The sequence below is a fragment of the Mchenga conophoros genome, linkage group LG18 (assembly GCF_057382185.1).
Source record: "Mchenga conophoros isolate Kocher_MC1m ecotype Shallow Benthic linkage group LG18, M_conophoros_male_GT1.1, whole genome shotgun sequence".
Taxonomy (NCBI): Eukaryota; Metazoa; Chordata; class Actinopteri; order Cichliformes; family Cichlidae; genus Mchenga; species Mchenga conophoros.
Genome location: NC_140543.1, coordinates 29,759,269 through 29,780,015, shown reverse-complemented (window position 1 = coordinate 29,780,015; position 20,747 = coordinate 29,759,269). Strand labels below are relative to the sequence as shown.

At 41.5% G+C, this 20,747-nt stretch overlaps 1 protein-coding gene across 1 annotated transcript in view; it reads left to right on the top strand.

The window, feature by feature from the left end:
- The window catches only part of slc6a9 (solute carrier family 6 member 9), an 80,002-nt gene that overhangs the window by 8,607 nt on the left and 50,648 nt on the right, over nt 1-20,747 (top strand). The window contains exon 2 of the mRNA XM_085253308.1: nt 6,988-7,327. Within this exon, the coding sequence (XP_085109434.1) occupies nt 7,298-7,327 (30 nt within the window). The 5' untranslated portion in view covers nt 6,988-7,297. The remainder of the gene's footprint in view (nt 1-6,987; nt 7,328-20,747) is intronic.

Here is a 20,747-nt window from a genome sequence, read left to right as displayed (position 1 = left end):
TAATCAACCTTAATTTGATGCAGTGTGAAAAAAAAAAATGCACAGAAATCAATTATTTTTCAAGAAATATTAGATTCAACATCTTTCTTCAACAAAATTGCAGACTGCACAGATGGTACCTTCCCAAAGGAAAAAGTACTATAGCTTACTAGGGTGTGTGTGTATATATGTGTGTATATATATATATATATATATATATATATATATATATATATATATATATATATATATATATATATATATATATATATGACTTAATAGTTACTATATACAGTAATTGACTTCTATTCATTTTACATCAAATTAAAACTTTGGGTGTCAGATAATTATTTATTAAAAGCTAGACATTTTAAATGAGAATAAGAAAGAAAAGTATGTCTTTGTGCCCCCTTTTCCCTGTTAATGCCCTATCAGCCCCCCTGGCTAAACTTTGCTAGATCCGCCCCTGCACAGTTACCAGCCGTCAGCTACGTAGAAAAGATCCTGGAGTAGAAAGTAATATTAAATAAATTCTAACAACAGCTGATCAAGCTTAAATGTGCTGCTGTTGTTCAGCCGCTGGTTTCCTCTTTCTGGTGCAAAATAGGCCAAAAGCAAACTAGAGACACGGACTCGCGACAGAAAAGCCGATCAGCTGATCGTTAAGCAGTTTCATGATTGAAGTAGCAGCAGGAGAGGCAGTCGTTTGTTAAGCTTAACGCAGGAATGCTTTACAAACATTCAGAGATGGACTTACACACTTGCTTTACTTCTCTCGGGATAACTTTGTCGGAGATGAAATGCCGGGTTGCTAGCGAAGCTCCAAATGCTATCCAGACCACCGACAGGTCCCGCATGCCACAGCCGCTCTATCACGTGATGCATACTGCTCCGACGTGCTAACGTTCTGACGTGAGTTACCGCGTGTTGCAAGTTTTGTGAGGTGCTTTCGTGATATTTAATGGATCGGATTACATTTTTTAGTTTTCTCCGATATCCGATCCAGTAATTTAGGTCAGTATCGGACCGATACCGATACGTAATATCGGATCGGTCCATCTCTAGTTTCAAATTTTAATTCATCTGACCACAGAACCGTTTTCCGGTTTTTCTTCAGTCCATTTTAGATGACCTTTGACCCAGCGAAGATAGCAGTGTCTCAGGATCATGTTCACATATGGCTTCTTCTTTGCATGTTAGAGCTTTAACCTGTGTTTGTGGGTGGCACTGTGAACTATGTTCACAAACAATGAAGCGAAAGTGTTCCTGAGCCCATGCAGTGATTTCAGTCATCATGTTTGTTTGTTTGTTTATTAAATGCAGTGCCACCTGAGGGTGCAGAGATCATGAACATTCAATACTGATTTTTGGCATTACCTCTTGCACACCAAGATTTCTCCAGATTACCCAAATCCTTTGATGCAGACATGTATGCTAATGATGAGATATTTTAAAGTCCTCACAATCAAGGGAATTAGAGAAAGGGGCATAAAATTTATACTTTACTGTACTGGAATAAGTGTACCTTAAAGACACTTAATAGATCACAGTAATTAGAGTGATATTTAATTACCCACTGATACAACCTTTCTCATATGACATGAGATCATGTGAGCATTTTCTTTTGTGGCATATGTCTGTAAAGCGATGTGTATTTGTGGTCCTTTAAATCGTTATTATCTCTGGGCCAAAGTCTCCATTCCATTAAGATAAGAGAGGTCAGGCCCTCTTCAGGTATGTATATGCCTGTGTGTGTTTTTATTGTACCAGCTGCTTCTCACTGATTGTCGTCAGAAAAGGTTTTCTCTGCTATCTGCATTTCTATATTTAGCACTAATTTTACCTGTTGTCTTGGCAGGAGATTTGCTCCTATTGATGATATGTTTCTGTGTTTTTGCAGCAGTCTCCTTCCACTCAAACTAGTGTGCAACAGCAGACGATATAATTTAAATGCCACAATACAGAAATAATAAATCACGTTGTGTGCTTCACAAATCCCATATCTTCTCATTCCCAATGCCATTGCCTTATTGTGAGAATCCCTATTTTTTTTTTTTTTTTTCTGCAGTCCACAAGTAATGCATAGTTTGCTGGCTCGATTTACTGGATGCTGAACAAAGGCCCAAGCATAGTTACCGCTGTTTTGAGTACCCTCACAATGTCTTAGTTGTGAGGAACAGACTGCCTGCTATGACAAAACGGAGCTTGTGGAGCTCCAATCATTCTGCTGCATATTGACTTTATTGAAAGTAAACACGGCCGATTTGCAAAAATATGATGCATTCTAAACAATAATAATGGGTGCTGTTTTGTCTTAAATCCACTGCGTTGTACGTCGTGTCTCACAGTGCTACAGTGTAGATGTGTACAAATCAAGTACAGGTTGTGTGACTGTTTCACGCAGGAGGCTGGTGGTGCATCTGTCTGGTAAATAAAGGAAAGTAATTCATGAGCTCTTCTTGGATCCACCTTAGCTCTTTTATTTGCTGAAGCGATGGCTCAGCAAAAATGTAATTACAACAAACTATCTGTCATTTGTGAACCTCATTCCTTCCAATTCTTTGACTCAGCAGGCCGTTTTATCCCCAGATCAATGGGGCCCCAACAAAAAAAGAAAACTGCCTATGCATAGTGTTTAATGTGTAACTATCCAGGGCCATCATGGCTTTTTCCCCCCACCTTGATAAACAGCATAATTCTAATGCAGCATTTAGGATAGGTGGATTAACTTTGAAATATATTAACTACATTTTCTTTTGCTTTGTGAGTTTGATGGAATTAACTTGAAAGCAAAGAGCAAACCCTGAGCCTTGACTTTTGAACCCTCTTTATTATTACTCACTTGTTGTTTTGCCATGACCTCTGTCATAAGTCGTCTGTCACTTTTATGAACTTATTTAAATTTAAAGATATGGAAAGTCAAGAGGTCATAAATCAAGGCAAGGAGAGGCCCAGAGTGTCGGGTTTTGTTTGAGAAGGATTTTGTCCCAACCCAACGCTTTAAGGCAAACTATATATTGCACAGTTTCAGGCAGCCTCCTACTCTTTTACATTTGGGGATTCACAATGAAATCCAGATTCTTTTTCTTATATTGTTAATCATGTTAGCTATCTTAGTTTCATGTATTAGCATGCATTTGTTTTCAACATAAAAGTAGTGCATGTACTTGGGCACAAGTGTGAAAATCTTTGATTTTTCTCTAATCTTTGCAAAAAAAGAAACATTGGACTTCATCCTCTGACAGCAAAAATGCTGAGGTATTTTATTCTGGACTGGAGAGACGGGCTGACACTGCTACTCACCAGGGTCTTGTAGTTGCCGTCGCTGAAAAGTGTCCATCCTCAGCTTCTACCTCTATTAACTACTTATTAATTTACTCATGTTTTCATTGATTAAAGACTCTACTCACGCAATAATATGAACACAAAAAAACTCTATTAGAACTGAAAAGTAGCCTTGTAAAAAATCGAATAAGACTTTTAATTTTGTAAGTACTCGCTCAGGAGTTTGACCCAAATGCAGAGCTGAGCAGGAGGATGCTTCTGAGGGTCTGTTTGGGGCCCAGCGTTGAAGACCAAGCAGTTCAGGAGGCTGGCCCGCAGGTGGGCAGCGGCATCAGAGGGACCTCTCCAGAGGTGGCCAGAAGTGGTGACTGAGGTGTTATGGGGGCTATATCGCCACTTCTGGCCAGGTGGCCAGTGATGGAGACGAAGACCCTATAGAGGCTGGCATTTACGAATGAGGGTGACCCCCTCATGGCAGGATACTAACAACAGAGGCAGGGACCATCTGAAGTCCAGTAGTGGTCAAAGAGACCTTCTGGAGGCCAAACAGATGATCAGCAGATGACTCTCAACAAAGGAGACTGTCAGGTGGATGAGCTGGAAGCCGCTCACAAAAGAGTCATCCTGGCTCAATCTTAGTCTGTTCAGACTCGGGGTCAAACAACACAATTCCCTTGGGCTCAGATTCTGGAAGCTGGGGCTGCACAGTGCACACAGTCTCCTCTGGCTGGGATTGTGCAGGGCACACAGTCTGCACTGGCTCGGGATCTGGCAGCTCCTGCTCAGGCTTCGGATACACCAGAGGCTCGGGACAAATGAAAGTCACCAGCTGAGGCACAGTCTCGGAGGCATCCTGCACAGACTCTGGATTATCCACATAATCTGGAGTAGCACAAACTACCCAGTTAGTCTGGATCTGAACATCTTGTTTCTTTTGGGCGGTGAATGTAGAAAACCATTATCCATGGAGCCTGGCTACCTAACAGAAGAACTCCTCTAATGTAAACAGGTTGTGTCTGCTGGGGCTGTGCCTGGTCAGACCATACTGTCACTGTCTGTAGGTCCTGAAGACTATGTGAAGTTGAGGACCCAAAATGCAGGCTGGTTTCTACAAAAGGGAAACAGTTTATTTGATAGAGGCCAAAATGCAAAATATAAAATGATTTTAAGAAATTAAGTATAAACAAAACTATAACTTGGAACAAAGCTCAATTGCAAAAATAGGAAAACCTGAGAATGTAAACCTTGAGAAATCAACCAGGAACCATGTATTGGAAACCGACAAACAAACTAAGAGCTGTTGATCTGTATGGCCATGCATACAGATCAGTTTGAATGGTACTGAAACAGCTTTTACAGATAATTCTGTGCCAGAAATGATCTCTTTTTATGTTTTATAAAGTTGACCCCTTTTTATTCTGCAGGCTTTTGATTCTTTTGCTCTTTATAGTAACTTCCTATGCATTTCTTCATACAACATCTCAGTACTGTAGGCTCGGATTGTGATATGTCGAACTCTTAGAGAGTGTTCTTTATTTGGACTTGATGTTGTGATGCATCCTGCAAACAACTCCTGACCTGTTTAATTTATGAAGAAATAACTAAACAATAGCACTCACCTGCTCACGAAATGGCTTTTCAGTCAACTTTCCAATTACTTTTGGAGTGCTGTAATTCCTAAACCCTCCCTCTAATTTGGTCGTGAATAACCTCAAATTAAAAATGTCAGTGTAATAAGCTCATATTCATCATTATAACTGATTTTTTTTTTTTTTTTTTAATATTCCTTAGATGTCCAAGTAATTTTACATACAAGGGTGGAAGAAATGAGAGGTAACCAGAGGCTGAGGAGCTCATTCTTACCGGGTTTATCATTAATGCTGTGTAAGCAGTCGGCTCTGAAAATACTTTGCATCATCCTTGGCCTTTTGTGGTGTAGTCGGGGCACGTATTAGTGTTCAGTCTGCAGCCTGTCTTTTTACTAAGGGAAATGTTTAAATTCTCTAAATTCTCCAAACCAAAAACGTTTTGTTTTTTTATCTTCAAGATTCACCTCCTGAGCCCCTCTTGCCAAGCTCATTGGTTATGGATATTTCTGCTTTTTTTCCCCTCACAAGCAACTTAGTGGTGAATGGGGCAGGAAATAACATAATTCTCATTCTCAGTTAATCCATTAATCCGCTCCTCTGTGGAAAGTAATATAAAGTTCAAAACCAGAAAACACTTCATGTAAAAAAATAAATAAATAAATAAAAAAAAAGTTCTCACATTTACAATAATCAGACGGTTTTTGGCATTTTTTTTTTTTTTTTTTTTTATTGATAAGATTACTTCATGTTAGGGACAAGGCGGTACCGTGGGACATTATGCAGTCTGTGCTTGGAAGCTACTTACCTCACAAGGGCCAACAGACACGTCAGGTTTCAGAGTAAGTTGGACGTAACCTCTTGCTGACACGCCTCCCCGGATTGCCCAATAGGCTTGGCTCAACTCTTACCTTATGTACATACATTACCCAGCCAGTGAGAAGGAGCCAGAGCACGGTGATTTGATCAAAGACTTCAGCCTTTGTGTCAGTGAGTTTCTCACGGCCGAGCTGCTAGCCCTTTTCCTCACGTACAAGGTTGTGTTTTGGTTGTGTGGTTTTTCTCTATTCAGACATCATATTGTGGATGGTAAGGATCCGTTTTTAACCTCGTTTTGTTTCTTCCCATCTTTTTATCAGTGAGCATCATGATGCGTATGATGGTTGACCCCAGGGGGAGGCATTTTTTTCCAGTCCCTGTAGGCTCCCGTGTATGTGACATGTGTACATGTGTGGGGGATTTTTTTTTTTTTTTTTTTTTTTTTTTTAATGCCTGTAACAGTAAAGAGTGGCTATATTTGGCCACCTTTTCTCTCCTTTTTTCACGAGCGCTTTTAGTATACTGAAGTTTTTTTTTTATTCCCTGAGCCAAATAAAGGGAGACATACTTCAGATTTGAGGGATGTCTAGTTTATATCTGTTTGTGTTTTGGACTGTTGGAGAAATATAAGCTGCTGGGAAGACTGGCTTTTTCAGGTTTGGTAGACCAAATCAGTAATTAATTCATGAGCAGAAACAGCTGCAGATGAATCTGTAGCTGTAGTATTTATAGGTGTATATCTATTATAAACTACTGTTGATGTTGTTTGCTCTCAACATGCGTGCAGGGATGCAGTGAAAGGTAAGTGCCCAGATGCACATTTCAGAAACTTTTCAATCCAAAGTATTTTCGGCCACTTTTCTTCCAGATCCAGGCTGAGTGTTCTTTTCCCAGTCTGGCTTCCATACAGCAGTAGTCAGTGGGCAGTCTAAACGTTTCCCTAACAGTTAATCTCTTTACACAAAAGGGCACTTTGTTATGGCAGCTGCTTTGCTAAAAAAAAAAAAAGCAAATCTGTCACTACATGTTTTCTGAATTGTTTGCCTGCATCCTCACTAACTGACGCTTTACCAGTTACATTCCCACCTTTTCTTTAACTCTCACCATAAACAGTTGTGTGGTTTTAAAAATTTTGACCTCAGAGCAGGTCATGTACTAAGACTGACAAACTGTTTTGAACATGGCCAAAGGGGACAAGAAACTAAAAAAAAGTGTTGCTTTGCCTCCCCCCCTATTCCCCACTTACCCTACCCCTTTCTCCCCCCCAACTCCTGTTCTCCCTCCACCCCTCTCTGCCTGTCACGTGTTCTTTTCACAGCATAGAAAAGTTTCTGGATTAGGGCAGAATTAGCACAAAGCAGCGACGCCACTTCAGCTACACTTGCAAGCAGCACAGAAGAAGGGGGGACAGAGACGGAGAGAGCGACGCGACGGGGGTGAAGACGCTCCAGCGAACCTCGACCACCTCAGAAAACTCCAAACTTTGCTGGGCGAGAGGCAGACGAGTCCATCCCAGACACAGGGAGAGAGAGAGAGCGCGCGCGAGAGAGAGAGAGAGAGAGAGAGAGAGAGAGAGAGAGAGAGAGAGAGAGAGAGGCAGGGGATCTTTGCCGACGAGGTCCTGAAGGATGGAAGAGAAGCAGTTTGCTGGGATCCTGGTAAGTTTCATTTTTGTTCAGTAAACACGTGTGCGCACACTCGTGTTTTTTTTTAAAAGCAGTAACATGCGGATGCAAACACATCTCAGCTGTAGGCCGCTGGTGGGATGCAGCTGCTGGACCACCAGTTGAGTCACCCTCTGGCTCCCCTTTGGAGGCCAGGTGGTTTGGCTTCATTTCACTAGGGGATCATTCACAGGACTCTAACCTGTTATGTGTTCAAAAGTAGGCTGTTGTGCTCATACTTTCCTACTTTTTCTCCCGTTTTTATGTTGAAATTTGTAACCTGGGATTAGGATTCACAGGTTTTTCGCTGAGTAAAAAAAAAAAAAAAACGGCCGCAGTTTCCCCACCAGGGTGATTATCCTGTCGGTGTTTATGTGCAGGAGACGGAGCTGTCACCCCCTGCTGTTCACAATGGCACTGCTTAACTACACATTAGCAACTAAACACGGTCCCAAAAGCCCCCAAAGTTCATTTGCAGGCATAGAAGCTCTCCTCTCAGCACACTCTCACCAGCTATCTGATCTCTGCAAGAGCTGAAAACAGTAAAAGTGGATTCACTTTTTTTTGTTTTGTTTTGTTTTTGGAGAGGAGGTGGCTGCTGATAAAACATGAGGCCAAGAGGTAAATGTGTCAGTGTCAGGCCTACACTGTTGGGGAAGCTTTAAATAGAGGTTTGGCGTCATTGGCAGTCCGGTCACCTCTCCTTCCGTCTCTCTCCCTCTCTCTGGCTTTCTCCCTTTAGTCAGTCTTGAGACGGCGATAACTGAGCTCCAACTCTCATCTGACATTCTTGCCTGTTTGAAGCCTTGCTTTCCTCCCCGCTGACATTTTTTTCTCTCTCTGTCTCTCTCACTGCCGCATCCTTTTAAGATGTATATCCCCGCTAAAATGCAAACACACCGTCTGAAGTTAAGAGGGCGCCGTTATCAGCGTCTCTCCCGCACAAACATTTGAAGGTGCTTGGAGGATGGAGATATAATTTTGTATTTTTTTTGGCTTTCAAAAATTGTTTGTTTGTGTTGGAGAGTTTACAGCTCAGTGACAGATAGCCAGTCAGTTGTTTGATTGCTTTGGCACTGCCGGGTATTTGTGGGGGGGGGAAGAAAACCAAAAAGTTCTGTGTGTTTGGCTGTAGCTCAACAGGAGATTTTTAAATGATTGTGTCAAGAGGTAGATGTGAATACTCTTGGCTACATGTGCCTGCATTTAACTGAGATGTAAGTGGCACTCTGTGGCCACTAGGAAGTTACAGACCTCACGCACACAGCAGGCAAGTATAGAGGAAACAACTGAAGTATCAATCAAGTGTTTCTGTAGTTACTCCTCGCAGCCAGCAGCGGTTTGAAGGCTAATAATAATAAAGTAAAGTGAATGGATCAATTCAGGATATTGTACTGTTTCAGTGCAGGCTTTAGCTATTCATCTCACCTGAGAGAAGTTAAAATTCTATCATTTGTAATCTTTAAACTGAATTTTGTCGACCCAAAGCGTTTGAAGCCATTCTGCTGTACTGCTCAGTGAGTGCTTTACTTAAACTGCTTCTTTATGATGATTTAACACATTGAAAAGCGTAATGGAGGCACAGAGCTGCAGGTAGATCGTACGCCACCTGCAGCAGTGATGGCAGACAGCAGCTAACACACACACAGTTTCTCATGGCTGGGATTGTTGTCTTCAGCATTTGTGGACAGTGATGCCAATTGTGTCTTAGAGATGGCAACAACAGATAAGTGTGTGTGTATCTTGCTCTCCCATCGCCAACTGTCACTTGTGTTTTTTCCCTCCCTCCCTCCCTCTCCTTGAGCTCTTTTTTTTTCCGTCTCTCCGTGTTAGACCATGTTCTCATCCAGAAGATGATTTTGAATTTATGCAGTTATTTATCATGTGACTCAGTCTATTCATCTTTGCCTCTATTCAGAGGGCGGAAATGGTCTTTCCTCCTTCATCGTTTGATTCCACTCAGCAATACCCGTTTTTGAATTGTCTGGTTAAATTTATTTATGCAGGTCCAGGTGGTTGGTGGATGGACCAGTCACCGTAAATCTCAGGACACACAAGGCGCTCGCTTCCTGCTACTGCTTGGCTCGGCTGGTAGCCTTCTGCCGGGACTCTTTCTGTTTCAAACTTTACTCCCTTGCTCTTTCACAGCGGTCAAAAGGGAGCCCCGTCTCCTCAATCTTCCTGCGTTGTCTTTGACTGCCCTGGAAGTTACCACTTCCACTGAGCGGATGAGCAGATGGTGCCCTGGCACAAGGTTTTGTCGCATGGATAGCTGTCTCTTTGTCTTTACTCCTTAAAGCGTCTGCTGTTAAGATGTATGTATGTGGATGTGAGAGTAGGGAGGGGAAGGAGGGGGAGTTGGACTGAGGTTTTGCTTATATTTTCTGCTGGGCGCTGTATTGATATGTCTGGCCGTGCTGGGCCAGAGCTGGCCCTCCATCACCATCAAGGCCAAAGGAGGAGGAAAAGGTCAGCGAGGACTGGCTCCTGATCAGAGTTTAATGTTGGCAAGCCTTTAAGAGTTTGCTTGTTACTTTTCGTCCATAATTGCTGAGACATTTGGACTTGGGAGGGATTATCAGTGATTCTAAGTTCAGTTTCTCAAATCCTGACATTCTTACATGATAAGAATTTGTGTTTCCCTCAAAACTGAAACTTTCTGGCACTCTGTGATAAGATGATGTTAAGTCCTTAATGTCAAATTGTTTGTTGCAGCAGATTCTTGAAGCTACAATGTGCTCTCAATGCAATTGTCAAGAGATTTCTTTTTTTTAAATGCTATTTTTCATCCATGTTTAGTTTAAGTTACGAAGTAACCAAAAACTACAGAACATAAAGGAGTGATTTCCAGGTTACAACAATGCCTCCCACGTTTGTGCATTTAAGGATGCACATGCACAGGTTCAAACAAAGGGTTTTACCTTCTGACAAAACTTAAAAAACAGAAAAATAAGGCAATGAAAAACTGCATGAAATTAGATGCAATGCTACCCCGAATCATACAAGACATATTTCTTTGTATATGTAACTAATGTGTTTGAATGCTGCTAATTTGCAACATTTTATAGACTGTAATTCCTATTAGTGTGGGATGTGGACAGTAGCACAGAAGGTCCTTGGAACAAGTTATTTCCTGATCCACTGCATTCTTTACACAGATTTATACTGCCAGTAATGTAAAAAGTTGGCCTATACAGTTATATACGCATACATACATTTGGCATGTACAGTTACTCATTTAATCAGTCATGCAACAAAAGTTATGTCACTTTATTATACAGGAATGTGTTTTTCTCTGTGCCCCCCGAGTGGGGTGTGTGTGTGTGTGTGTGTGTGTGTGTGTGAGAGAGAGAGTCTGTTTCTCACTATGTTTGTGCGCGCGCCATTTCCCAGGGGTTGTGAGGCTAATGTGTGCTATAGGCTGTGAAGTGGAAACTAAATGGAAAGAAATAGTGGGACCCACAGCCATAACCTCCCTGAGGTCAGGATACACACAAACACACACGCATGCCTCCACGCACACACGAGGCACTGACACAGTTTAGAATACCACATAAACATATTTTAGATATGTGAGCAAGCGCTCAGATATGAAACTCGTTACCACCACCTGGATAAATACAGATGCACACCCACAAACAATCTGGGTATTTGTACATACTGACACACGCAGAACAAAACTCACACATCCAGTCTTTATGGCTCTCCTCTGTGTGTGGAGTAAAGGCCGACCAGGCTGTGACTTTTGGTCTGAAAGTAATAAATGCAAGCCCAGAGGATATATTTGGGAGTTAGCAGGGATGTGCTGAGCCTTTTAAAGAAGTGTTTCTTTTTTTTCCTGGCACATCACTTTGTTAATAGCCCTGCTTCATGTGCCTGAGCCTGTGAATGTTGCTAAATGTTGTTTTTTCTTGTAGTTTCCGCCCCATGGAGCTGCCTTTTGTGAGTACAATGTTGACCATGTGCGCCGCATACTCCTCATACACTTATTACAGGTGAAACAGCCTCTCTCCTTCTTTTTCTCCACTTATGTAAGAAACATATTGAGTTGCCAGTCAGCCGGTTTAGTTAACAGCAGTGCTCAGCAACCGTGTTGACTGCCTTTGGGGCGAAGGGCCAACAAACAGATGTGAACTAAGAGAGACTGATCTCTGAAGGCAGGTCGGGGTGGAGGAGAAGTCAGACATAATTTCTGTTTTTGATTTCACTCCACCCTCCAACTGATCGGCTGAATGAGGACTGGGAGGGAAAAAAATAAATACAAGCATCCGCACGGGTCACAGGCGGCGCCCAGATTCAGCTGCTGTGGCGAACATACAATTGAGCAACAAGGGCCGCAAATGCCAAACACGTCCACTGCTGGGCACTCTTGAAAAGGTAACCCACCACCAACCAACCTCCTATGTATGTTCACACACACATAGCAGAGAGGGGGGAAAAGGGGACTCCATTGTGTTTCAGAGCTTTTTAGATTTTGTTTGGAAAAAACCACTCAGGCTGAAAATTTTGTATTCTGATTTTCTTCCTCTCCACTTCTTCCACTTTTTCTTTCTGCTCCTTCAATAGATCCCACTCCCTCCCACTGCACAAAAGGGACGAGCAAGTTAAAAAGCAGGGACTTAACACTTTTTTCCATTTTTATCCTCTGTAGTCAGTGAAATTATGGACAGGTTTGTGACATTGTGTCTGCACAGCAGAGCCCCTAAATTTCCCCCCTTTTTCTTTGAGCGTTATTATCACTTTCTGCAGTTTCCATCAAAACCTTTTTTTCTAAGGCCTTTTCACAACCATATTTAGGTAATTTGTTGCGCTTGAACCCAACCTGACCCCCCAAGGGGGGTCTTTTCTGCATGGCCCTCTAATGCGTGGTTCCACCCCTCTGCACTTTTCTTCATTTCTTTGTTTCCCCCTCTCTTTACCCCTTTTCATGGGATGGAATCTATAGTATCATTGGGTGCATTCCATCACTGCCATCTGTGTTAGCCATGATGTCACCAGTGGGATGGATGGTGGATGGCTGGTTTGTATTGTCAACATATAGAAAGTACCGTATAAAGATTTAAAATATCACATATTTTAACATATCAGAGCAAAGATATAAAATGTCCCTTTTGACCTCTGACCGCTACCTGAAGGTCAACAGAATGATTTGAAGGTCAAAGTGATAATAATGCCATGTAGAGCTTTTTAAAACTATGTTTCTTTCTTCTTTTGTTTCTATTGACAACATATATTGATACAGCGAATGATATATGGGGACGCTAAATATCCCGTCACTTCAGCCCTCTGACCTCTTCAAGGTCAAATAAGGTCAAACCTTCATAAAATGTCTTTTACCTTAAAAACTATGTTTAAAATTCTAATGCCTTTTGTTTGGATTGGCAACATTAACGAAATGATAATGTATAGGAGGTATTCTGAATATCCCGTTATAGTTTGAATCCAAATATCATGTCACATCTGACCCTAAAATCTGTTACATCAATAAAGAAAGTATTGTTAAGAGAAAGAGTCTAGTCAGTCTGATATCCTGTAGTATAATAATAAATAAATAATAAATAAATGCTCAATTTACTCATATGCAGTTATTTACAAATCAATACCTATTATTCATTATCTGTTCATACATAATGTTGTGTAATTATCATCTGTCATGCTGCTGTTATCCGTTTTTTTGTTTGTTTGTTTTTTACTGCACAAAATACAATACTGTTCCCTTAAAAGTAAATGCTGAAGCACTCCGAGAAGATTGCGCTCTCGGAGTGCTTCTTGCTTAGTATCTGTATCAGGTTGTCCTAATGGCTCCCTGAAAAGTCTTAAATGGATACAAAATGCTGCACAGAGAGTACTAATGAGGACTAGAGAGAGGGAGAGAGACAGGTCCTTTTTCTCCCATACTTGCCTCTCTTATTGGCTCCCCGTTAAATCAAGAATTGACTTTAAAATCCTTCTCCTTGCATACAAAGTCCTGAATGAACAGCTCCCAGTTTAGCTTTAGGAGTCAGACACCATCTTTGCCTTAAGATTAGGCTTAATCAGTCCTTTTTGGTAAGGCTTTTTAGTTGAAGCTTGATCACTTGACCCTAAATCATCTCGAAGTTATACTGCAATAGGCTCTGAAGGAACATTCTCTTCTCCTGCACTTCCCTCTCATTCCTCCAAATATGTTCATCTTCCACTACTACATGTTATCAAACAGCAGATGAATCCTGTCTGAACCTGCTTGCTTGTGCTGGAGGTTTCTTCCTGTTAAAAGGGGGTTCTTCGTTCCCGTTGTCGTTAAGCGCTTGCTCATAGGGGACTGTCAAATCAATAGGGTTCTCTCTCTAATATTTTGCAGTATTAAATAGAGCAGTGAAACAGAACAAAAAGCAAATGAACAATACATTACAACAAGGCCAAAGCTTATTTTAAAGCATAATGAATAACAGGAGGGCTATTGTTGTCCCTCAAACCACAGGTGCTCATAGAAGGGTAGTCAAGGTGGCTTTAATCTCTAATGCTCTAATCTTCAAGTCATTTCTGAAAGATTTGTGTTGCTTATAGACTCAGAGTAGAATATGTAGTTGGTGTACAGTGTGCATACGCTTTTGCCATAAAGAAACATGTTTGCCTTTTTTGTTCGAGTGGCTGTCTTCGAAGACGTTTTTTTAGCGAGTGAAGATGTCACGTCTCTTCCTGGCCGTTTGCCGCTCTTCCTCTCTCGCCACATTTTAAGCGCGACAGTGACTTTTGCCACGTGAGGCCAACTTCACTCACATGTTTCGCACTTTCATCCCCAGCAATGGTCCCATATGTTTGTCAAAATGTGTATGTTGTGTGCTTTTTCCAGCCCGATTTGTTCCCGTGCCTTCTCTCCAATGAGCCCCGCGCTCCCCCGGGGTCCGAGCTAAAGCCTCACGCTATTTATACAGACCGAACAGCTGGGGCCCTCCCAGCCAAAGCAGAGCGATGAGGGGTCAGGGGGATGGGTGGAGAATTTATCATGGAAACTTCAGGTTAAACCAACCGTTGGAAATGTCTCTCTGTTCCCTCTTTCTTTTTCTTTTTTTTAACTCTCTCTTCCTTTCCTTCATTTGTGTTTCTCTCCTGGGTTCTCAGGTGCTGGCTAGGCCAGTTTGTGTTCAGGTCAGCTGGACGGCTGGACAAACATCACTCACTAATACCCTATTCCATTTCCCATCTCCCTTCTATGTTTTCTTTATCTCCCCGCTTGACTTTTGTTTTTTTTCTTTTTCTCCACAGCTGATGTTTTTGCCCCCCCCCCCCCCCCCCCCCCAATTAAAGAGCTAGCTGTTTTGGACTGAATAAAAAAAGGTTGATTTTCCCTCCGACTGCGCTTCAACACATTTTGTCTTTTGTGGCGCCAGACAAAGCCAAAGTGCTGTTGCAAAACTGATCTTTTTGTGTTTTCCTCCTTTTATCCCTGCTCTGCGGCTCCTGCAGCGCTTGTCCTATTGTGAACCTCAACCCTGTGAAGTTCTCTCCCCACTGCTCTTCCGTGCACTTATGTCATCCCGTCTTCTCTCACAACCGCTCGGGCCTAAACGCTGTGTCAGATACTTGTCACATGATCCGCTCAGGAGGCAAGAGAAAGTCTGGGCTTATCGATGCTTCAGCTGGAGGTCTCTATCACAGTCAGACGTCCCATCACAGGCGTGCTGAGCTAATGAGAGGTGAAGAGATATTAACCTAATTGCTGTAAGGGACAGATATATAGATTGTGGAGGATGTAATAAGTCTTGACATGATGTTGGCTCCCTGTGAGATTAGCGGTTCAGTGCGAATGCATGTTGATCTGTGAATGCTAAAGGGCAAGGAGACATGCTGTCAGGCAGTGAAAAAGGTATTTATTCAGTTAGCTAAAGCCCAAATTGCCAGAAGCACATAGTTACACTGAGGGTTTTTTTGTTTATTAACCTCCTAAGACCCGAGCTCTTCCACGGCATGCATTTTTAATTTCTCTTTGATATTTGGGCATATTGGGGTCCGGTGAATGTAAAAACAAAGAATTACCAGATTTTTTTTTTTAACCTTATTTTTGCTTTTTAAGAAAAATAAGAACCACATATGAGGATATTCTTTTAAAATTTTGATAGAACAGTAGCAGTATAATGCCTTCGAAACTGGATATCAGGCCCATGTAGAGCAAAATTGAGTATTTTGGTCTAAATAACCCAAAATGTGATGTCCACATATGTGGACGCCAAGTCCTAGGAGGTTAATGGATATAATGGAAAGATTACCTATATATTAGGATTGCAAACAGTACTTAGCTCCAGGGTACACTGGATGTGGGTTTGCGACCAAAAGTCTCCAGTGTGGTTTTGTTTCCTCGTTCAAGTGGCTTCAAAGGACACAGCGAAGGCTTCGGAAGTGGATCTTTGAGTCAGCACAGAGCCCTTTTTTTTTTTTTTTTTTTTTTCTTAAAAATTCACTTGATGGTCTGTGCTGTTTCTTTGTGTAACTTCCTGCTCTTCTCATCTCCTCTGTGCTGCTCGAAGCAGTGCAAGTCAAAAATAGACCTATACTTAGACTACATGGACTGGAGAGATCCTTCCAAAGCGTGCTCTGGTCTGTCTGGTAGACTCCCAAGCACTGGCTTTAGTAGGCACAGTAGCTGACCAATACAGTGCAAATAGTGAAGCTACACTTTGTGGCTGCAGATTAAAACTTACTCGAATGCACGTTTTAATATAAAAATGGCACAGTGTCAGGCTGGGCTAGTATGCTCCAGCTGACAGATGATGACTGTTCAAAGTCAAAGTGATGTTTATTGTCATCGCAAGTAAGTGCAAGTGGCATTATGCTCTCTATATATTATATATTCATTACAGAGAGGATGGAGGGATGTTGGGATTAACAAACAGGGTCCTGAGTGTACCTACAGTACTGCGCTAGGTATGAGTTCCATGTGCAGATATAAATTACACGAGCTATATAGCTACAATGTCCAATATGGTTAGAATAGTGCTTTATTTATTGAATGTTTGCCTTCATCAGGGTGCACTGTTGTGTGTGTTTGTTCTCAAACTCACTAGTTTAGTATTAAGATTGCACCACTGTATGAGTTCAGCCACTGATCACCAACTGTGTTTGCTTGACCTTGCATTTGGAGTTTGCTCTTTTTCTCTTGTTCTTTTCATCCCTTTTGTTGTGTACCACAGTTTTGGTTGAGTCAACTCAGTTCAAAGTAGATACGTTGCACAAGTTGTGCGTTTGTTTGAGTTGACGATGTAGATGAACCAGGAAATTTTTAGAAAAAAAATAACTTGATATCAGAACTTGTGGAGATATTTTTAAAATAACAGAAGACATTTCTTGATTGCATTATAAATATTGTATGCAAGACAGACACTTATCCATCCTGTTAGCACTGGATGGAGGTCAAGGAAAAAGCAGCCGCCTGCATAGATATAGTGACAGTGCCATTACACCTATCGGCATCGCCTTTAGAGGAAACTCGTGTCAACTCACCTGAGTGAAAGAACATTTTGTGTGACTGTGCAGTTTAGTAACTTTTAGCTGAATATCAATTGTGTTGACTGGCCTTTAGGATTACAAAGCTTTTTTTTTTCAACCAACAAAAGAAAGGCATGAGTTATCTGTCATGATTATGCAGTGATATTTGAGTTTATTTGTCAGTGCAGATAAGAGGGCTTTCAAAAAGGAGAGACGAGAATGACTGCCGAGATGAAATGGAAAGCAAAATCAAATGGAAAGCGATTATTTCTGTCTTCACACTAGTGTTTTCATGTCCAAGTGGTGCATTTTTCTCACTTTCCTCCATCACGTGCCCTCCACTGTCAAAGCAACTTTCTCCTTTATACTTGGGAGATTATCAGAACTCTGTCATTACAAAAGTCAAAGTTTAACATACACAACATTACCACAGTAACCATAACTGTTAGACTACACTAAATGGTCTTTGTCAAATTTGATCTTCTGAAATAAAAAAAAAATAAAAAAGATTTTCCATAAGAAATAATGTTACATAAAAATTAGGTGAACTTTTCAAGCTATGAATTGGTGTTATTGATTAATATTAGGATTAAACATATGGCCAGACTTACTGAACATGTCACAGTCTGGTGAGGGCAGACTGTATGAATTGAAAAAAGGACCCAAAATGCAGACTCCAAGGAACAGGGAACAAAACTTGAATGTTAACAAAAGGTGAGCCGTTTAATATGGCTGGTAGAAAAGGTACAAACAAAGGGCAAGGCAAACTGAAGCAAAATTAACACAAACCTAAACTGGGGAATCTAAACAAACAATAAGAAAAACCTAGACAAGAAACTTGGAAGCATGGCATGGACAACAGACGACCTGACAATCACACACTGAAAACAGAGGACTTAAATACACAGGAGGTGATTAGGGGAAGTGGAGACACATGAGGAAACAGCTGACTAGGATAAACATAATGATGCACAGGCAAGAGTAAAACTAACCGCATGAGCACAGAACACAAGACCCCTTTTCAAAATAAAACGGGAAACATGCAGACTTAGACACGACAACCAGAACTTGACAACGTAAGACACAGACATGAAACGCATGAAGAGCAGGGGAGATTTAACATGGTTGGAAACGGAGGGGGAAATAATAAGAACTAGAAACACTTAGGCATGATAATACAAACTTGATAACATAAGACACGCAGCATGAAACACGAAGGGTGAGGGGAAGCTTAAATACAGGGGAAGAAAACACAAGGAGTCTAATAACCAAATGAACTTAGATAACCTAATGAACAAAATAAACTCAAACTTAAAACGCTGGGTCAAAAGACCCAGGACCATGACAGAACAGGGCAAAATAGCATGTGGGTGCAATCCCCAAATAACGCCCATCAGTGCTTAGAGTTTCACAGCTACAAGAGAAGGAAAGGTTTGACAGGAGCATCAAGCCTGATTGTGATTAAGTGGAACTGCCTATTTGAACATAATCCTGAGTATACAGTGGGGCAAAAAAGTATTTAGTCAGCCACCGATTGTGCAAGTTCCCCCACCTAAAATGATGACAGAGGTCAGTAATTTGCACCAGAGGTACACTTCAACTGTGACAGACAGAATGTGAAAAAAAAATCCATGAATCCACATGGTAGGATTTGTAAAGAATTTATTCGTAAATCAGGGTGGAAAATAAGTATTTGGTCAATAACAAAAATACAACTCAATACTTTGTAACATAACCTTTGTTGGCAATAACAGAGGTCAAACGTTTACTATAGGTCTTTACCAGGTTTGCACACACAGTAGCTGGTATTTTGGCCCATTCCTCCATGCAGATCTTCTCGAGAGCAGTGATGTTTTGGGGCTGTCGCCGAGCAACACGGACTTTCAACTCCCGCCACAGATTTTCTATGGGGTTGAGGTCTGGAGACTGGCCAGGCCACTCCAGGACTTTCAAATGCTTCTTACGGAGCCACTCCTTTGTTGCCCGGGCGGTTTGTTTTGGATCATTGTCATGTTGGAAGACCCAGCCTCGTTTCATCTTCAAAGTTCTCACTGATGGAAGGTGGTTTTGGCTCAAAATCTCACGATACATGGCCCCATTCATTCTGTCCTTAACACGGATCAGTCGTCCTGTCCCCTTGGCAGAAAAACAGCCCCATAGCATGATGTTTCCACCCCCATGCTTCACAGTAGGTATGGTGTTCTTGGGATGCACTCAGTATTCTTCTTCCTCCAAACACGACGAGTTGAGTTTATACCAAAAAGTTCTACTTTGGTTTCATCTGACCACATGACATTCTCCCAATCCTCTGCTGTATCATCCATGTGCTCTCTGGCAAACTTCAGACGGGCCTGGACATGCACTGGCTTCAGCAGCGGAACACGTCTGGCACTGCGGGATTTGATTCCCTGCCGTTGTAGTGTGTTACTGATGGTGACCTTTGTTACTTTGGTCCCAGCTCTCTGCAGGTCATTCACCAGGTCCCCCCGTGTGGTTCTGGGATCTTTGCTCACCGTTCTCATGATCATTTTGACCCCACGGGATGAGATCTTGCGTGGAGCCCCAGATCGAGGGAGATTATCAGTGGTCTTGTATGTCTTCCATTTTCTGATGATTGCTCCCACAGTTGATTTTTTTCACACCAAGCTGCTTGCCTATTGTAGATTCACTCTTCCCAGTCTGGTGCAGGTCTACAATACTTTTCCTGGTGTCCTTCGAAAGCTCTTTGGTCTTGGCCATGGCGGAGTTTGGAGTCTGACTGTTTGAGGCTGTGGACAGGTGTCTTTCATACAGATGAGTTCAAACAGGTGCCATTCATACAGGTAACGAGTGGGGGACAGAAAAGCTTCTCACAGAAGACGTTACAGGTCTGTGAGAGCCAGAGATTTTCCTTGTTTGAGGTGACCAAATACTTATTTTCCACCCTAATTTACGAATAAATTCTTTACAAATCCTACCATGTGAATTCATGGATTTTTTTTCACATTCTGTCTCTCACAGTTGAAGTGTACCTCTGGTACAAATTACTGACCTCTGTCATCATTTTAAGTGGGGGAACTTGCACAATCGGTGGCTGACTAAATACTTTTTTGCCCCACTGTAGGGTGTGTAATACCAGAGGCATTGTACTAGCTAAGTAGTTTTTTCCTGATATGTGATTAGTTTAACAAGTGGCCAATGTAAACCAAAGTTCTCCTGCTGTTCCAACTTATAAGCTTTCATCTCCCAACCCGGTTGGATGCTACAGCTGCAGGACATAAAATATCTTCTATTACTAATCTTCTATTAAGTCTAACTGAAAATGGGATCCATTTAATAGCTAACTGATATTTCTTTCAAAACATTAACATATGTCTTGCTATATGGATATTTTGAGCAAACCTTAATAGTGGGAAATAGTATGAGCAAATCAGTGAGCTGGTAGATGAAGGGTAGCAGATTCTGCCAATGGGCAGACCTTAAGATAATAACATTAATACTTTTTACCATATGATTATAACATGTGGACAGATAAAAACAGCTGAATGCTTGAGGGCATGGTCATAAACCCAAATCCATGTGCAACAGTTTGTACATGTACAATACTTTACATCTTCTATAGCATCCTCTTATAGTATATTCTACAGTACTGTCTTATGTCATTGCCAGCTGCCAACTATTAAGAACAATGTGTAAACAACCAATGCTGATAAGTCACACACCACACACGCATGCCATCTCAAGCCCACATTCTTCTTTCTTTTAACCTAAAATGAATCAAATAATGCATTAAATTAATGATTCATTTGTAAAATGTTCCCCCACTTCTCTTTGTGTGGCCCAAAGTCAACCTGCTTTCTTATTAGAGTTGGATGTGCTTAAAATAACACAGCAAGCACATTTTAGTACCTGCTTTACAAAGTCTGCTTAGTAAGCCTCCTAAAGAAACGTAAGACCCAGGGTACATTAATCT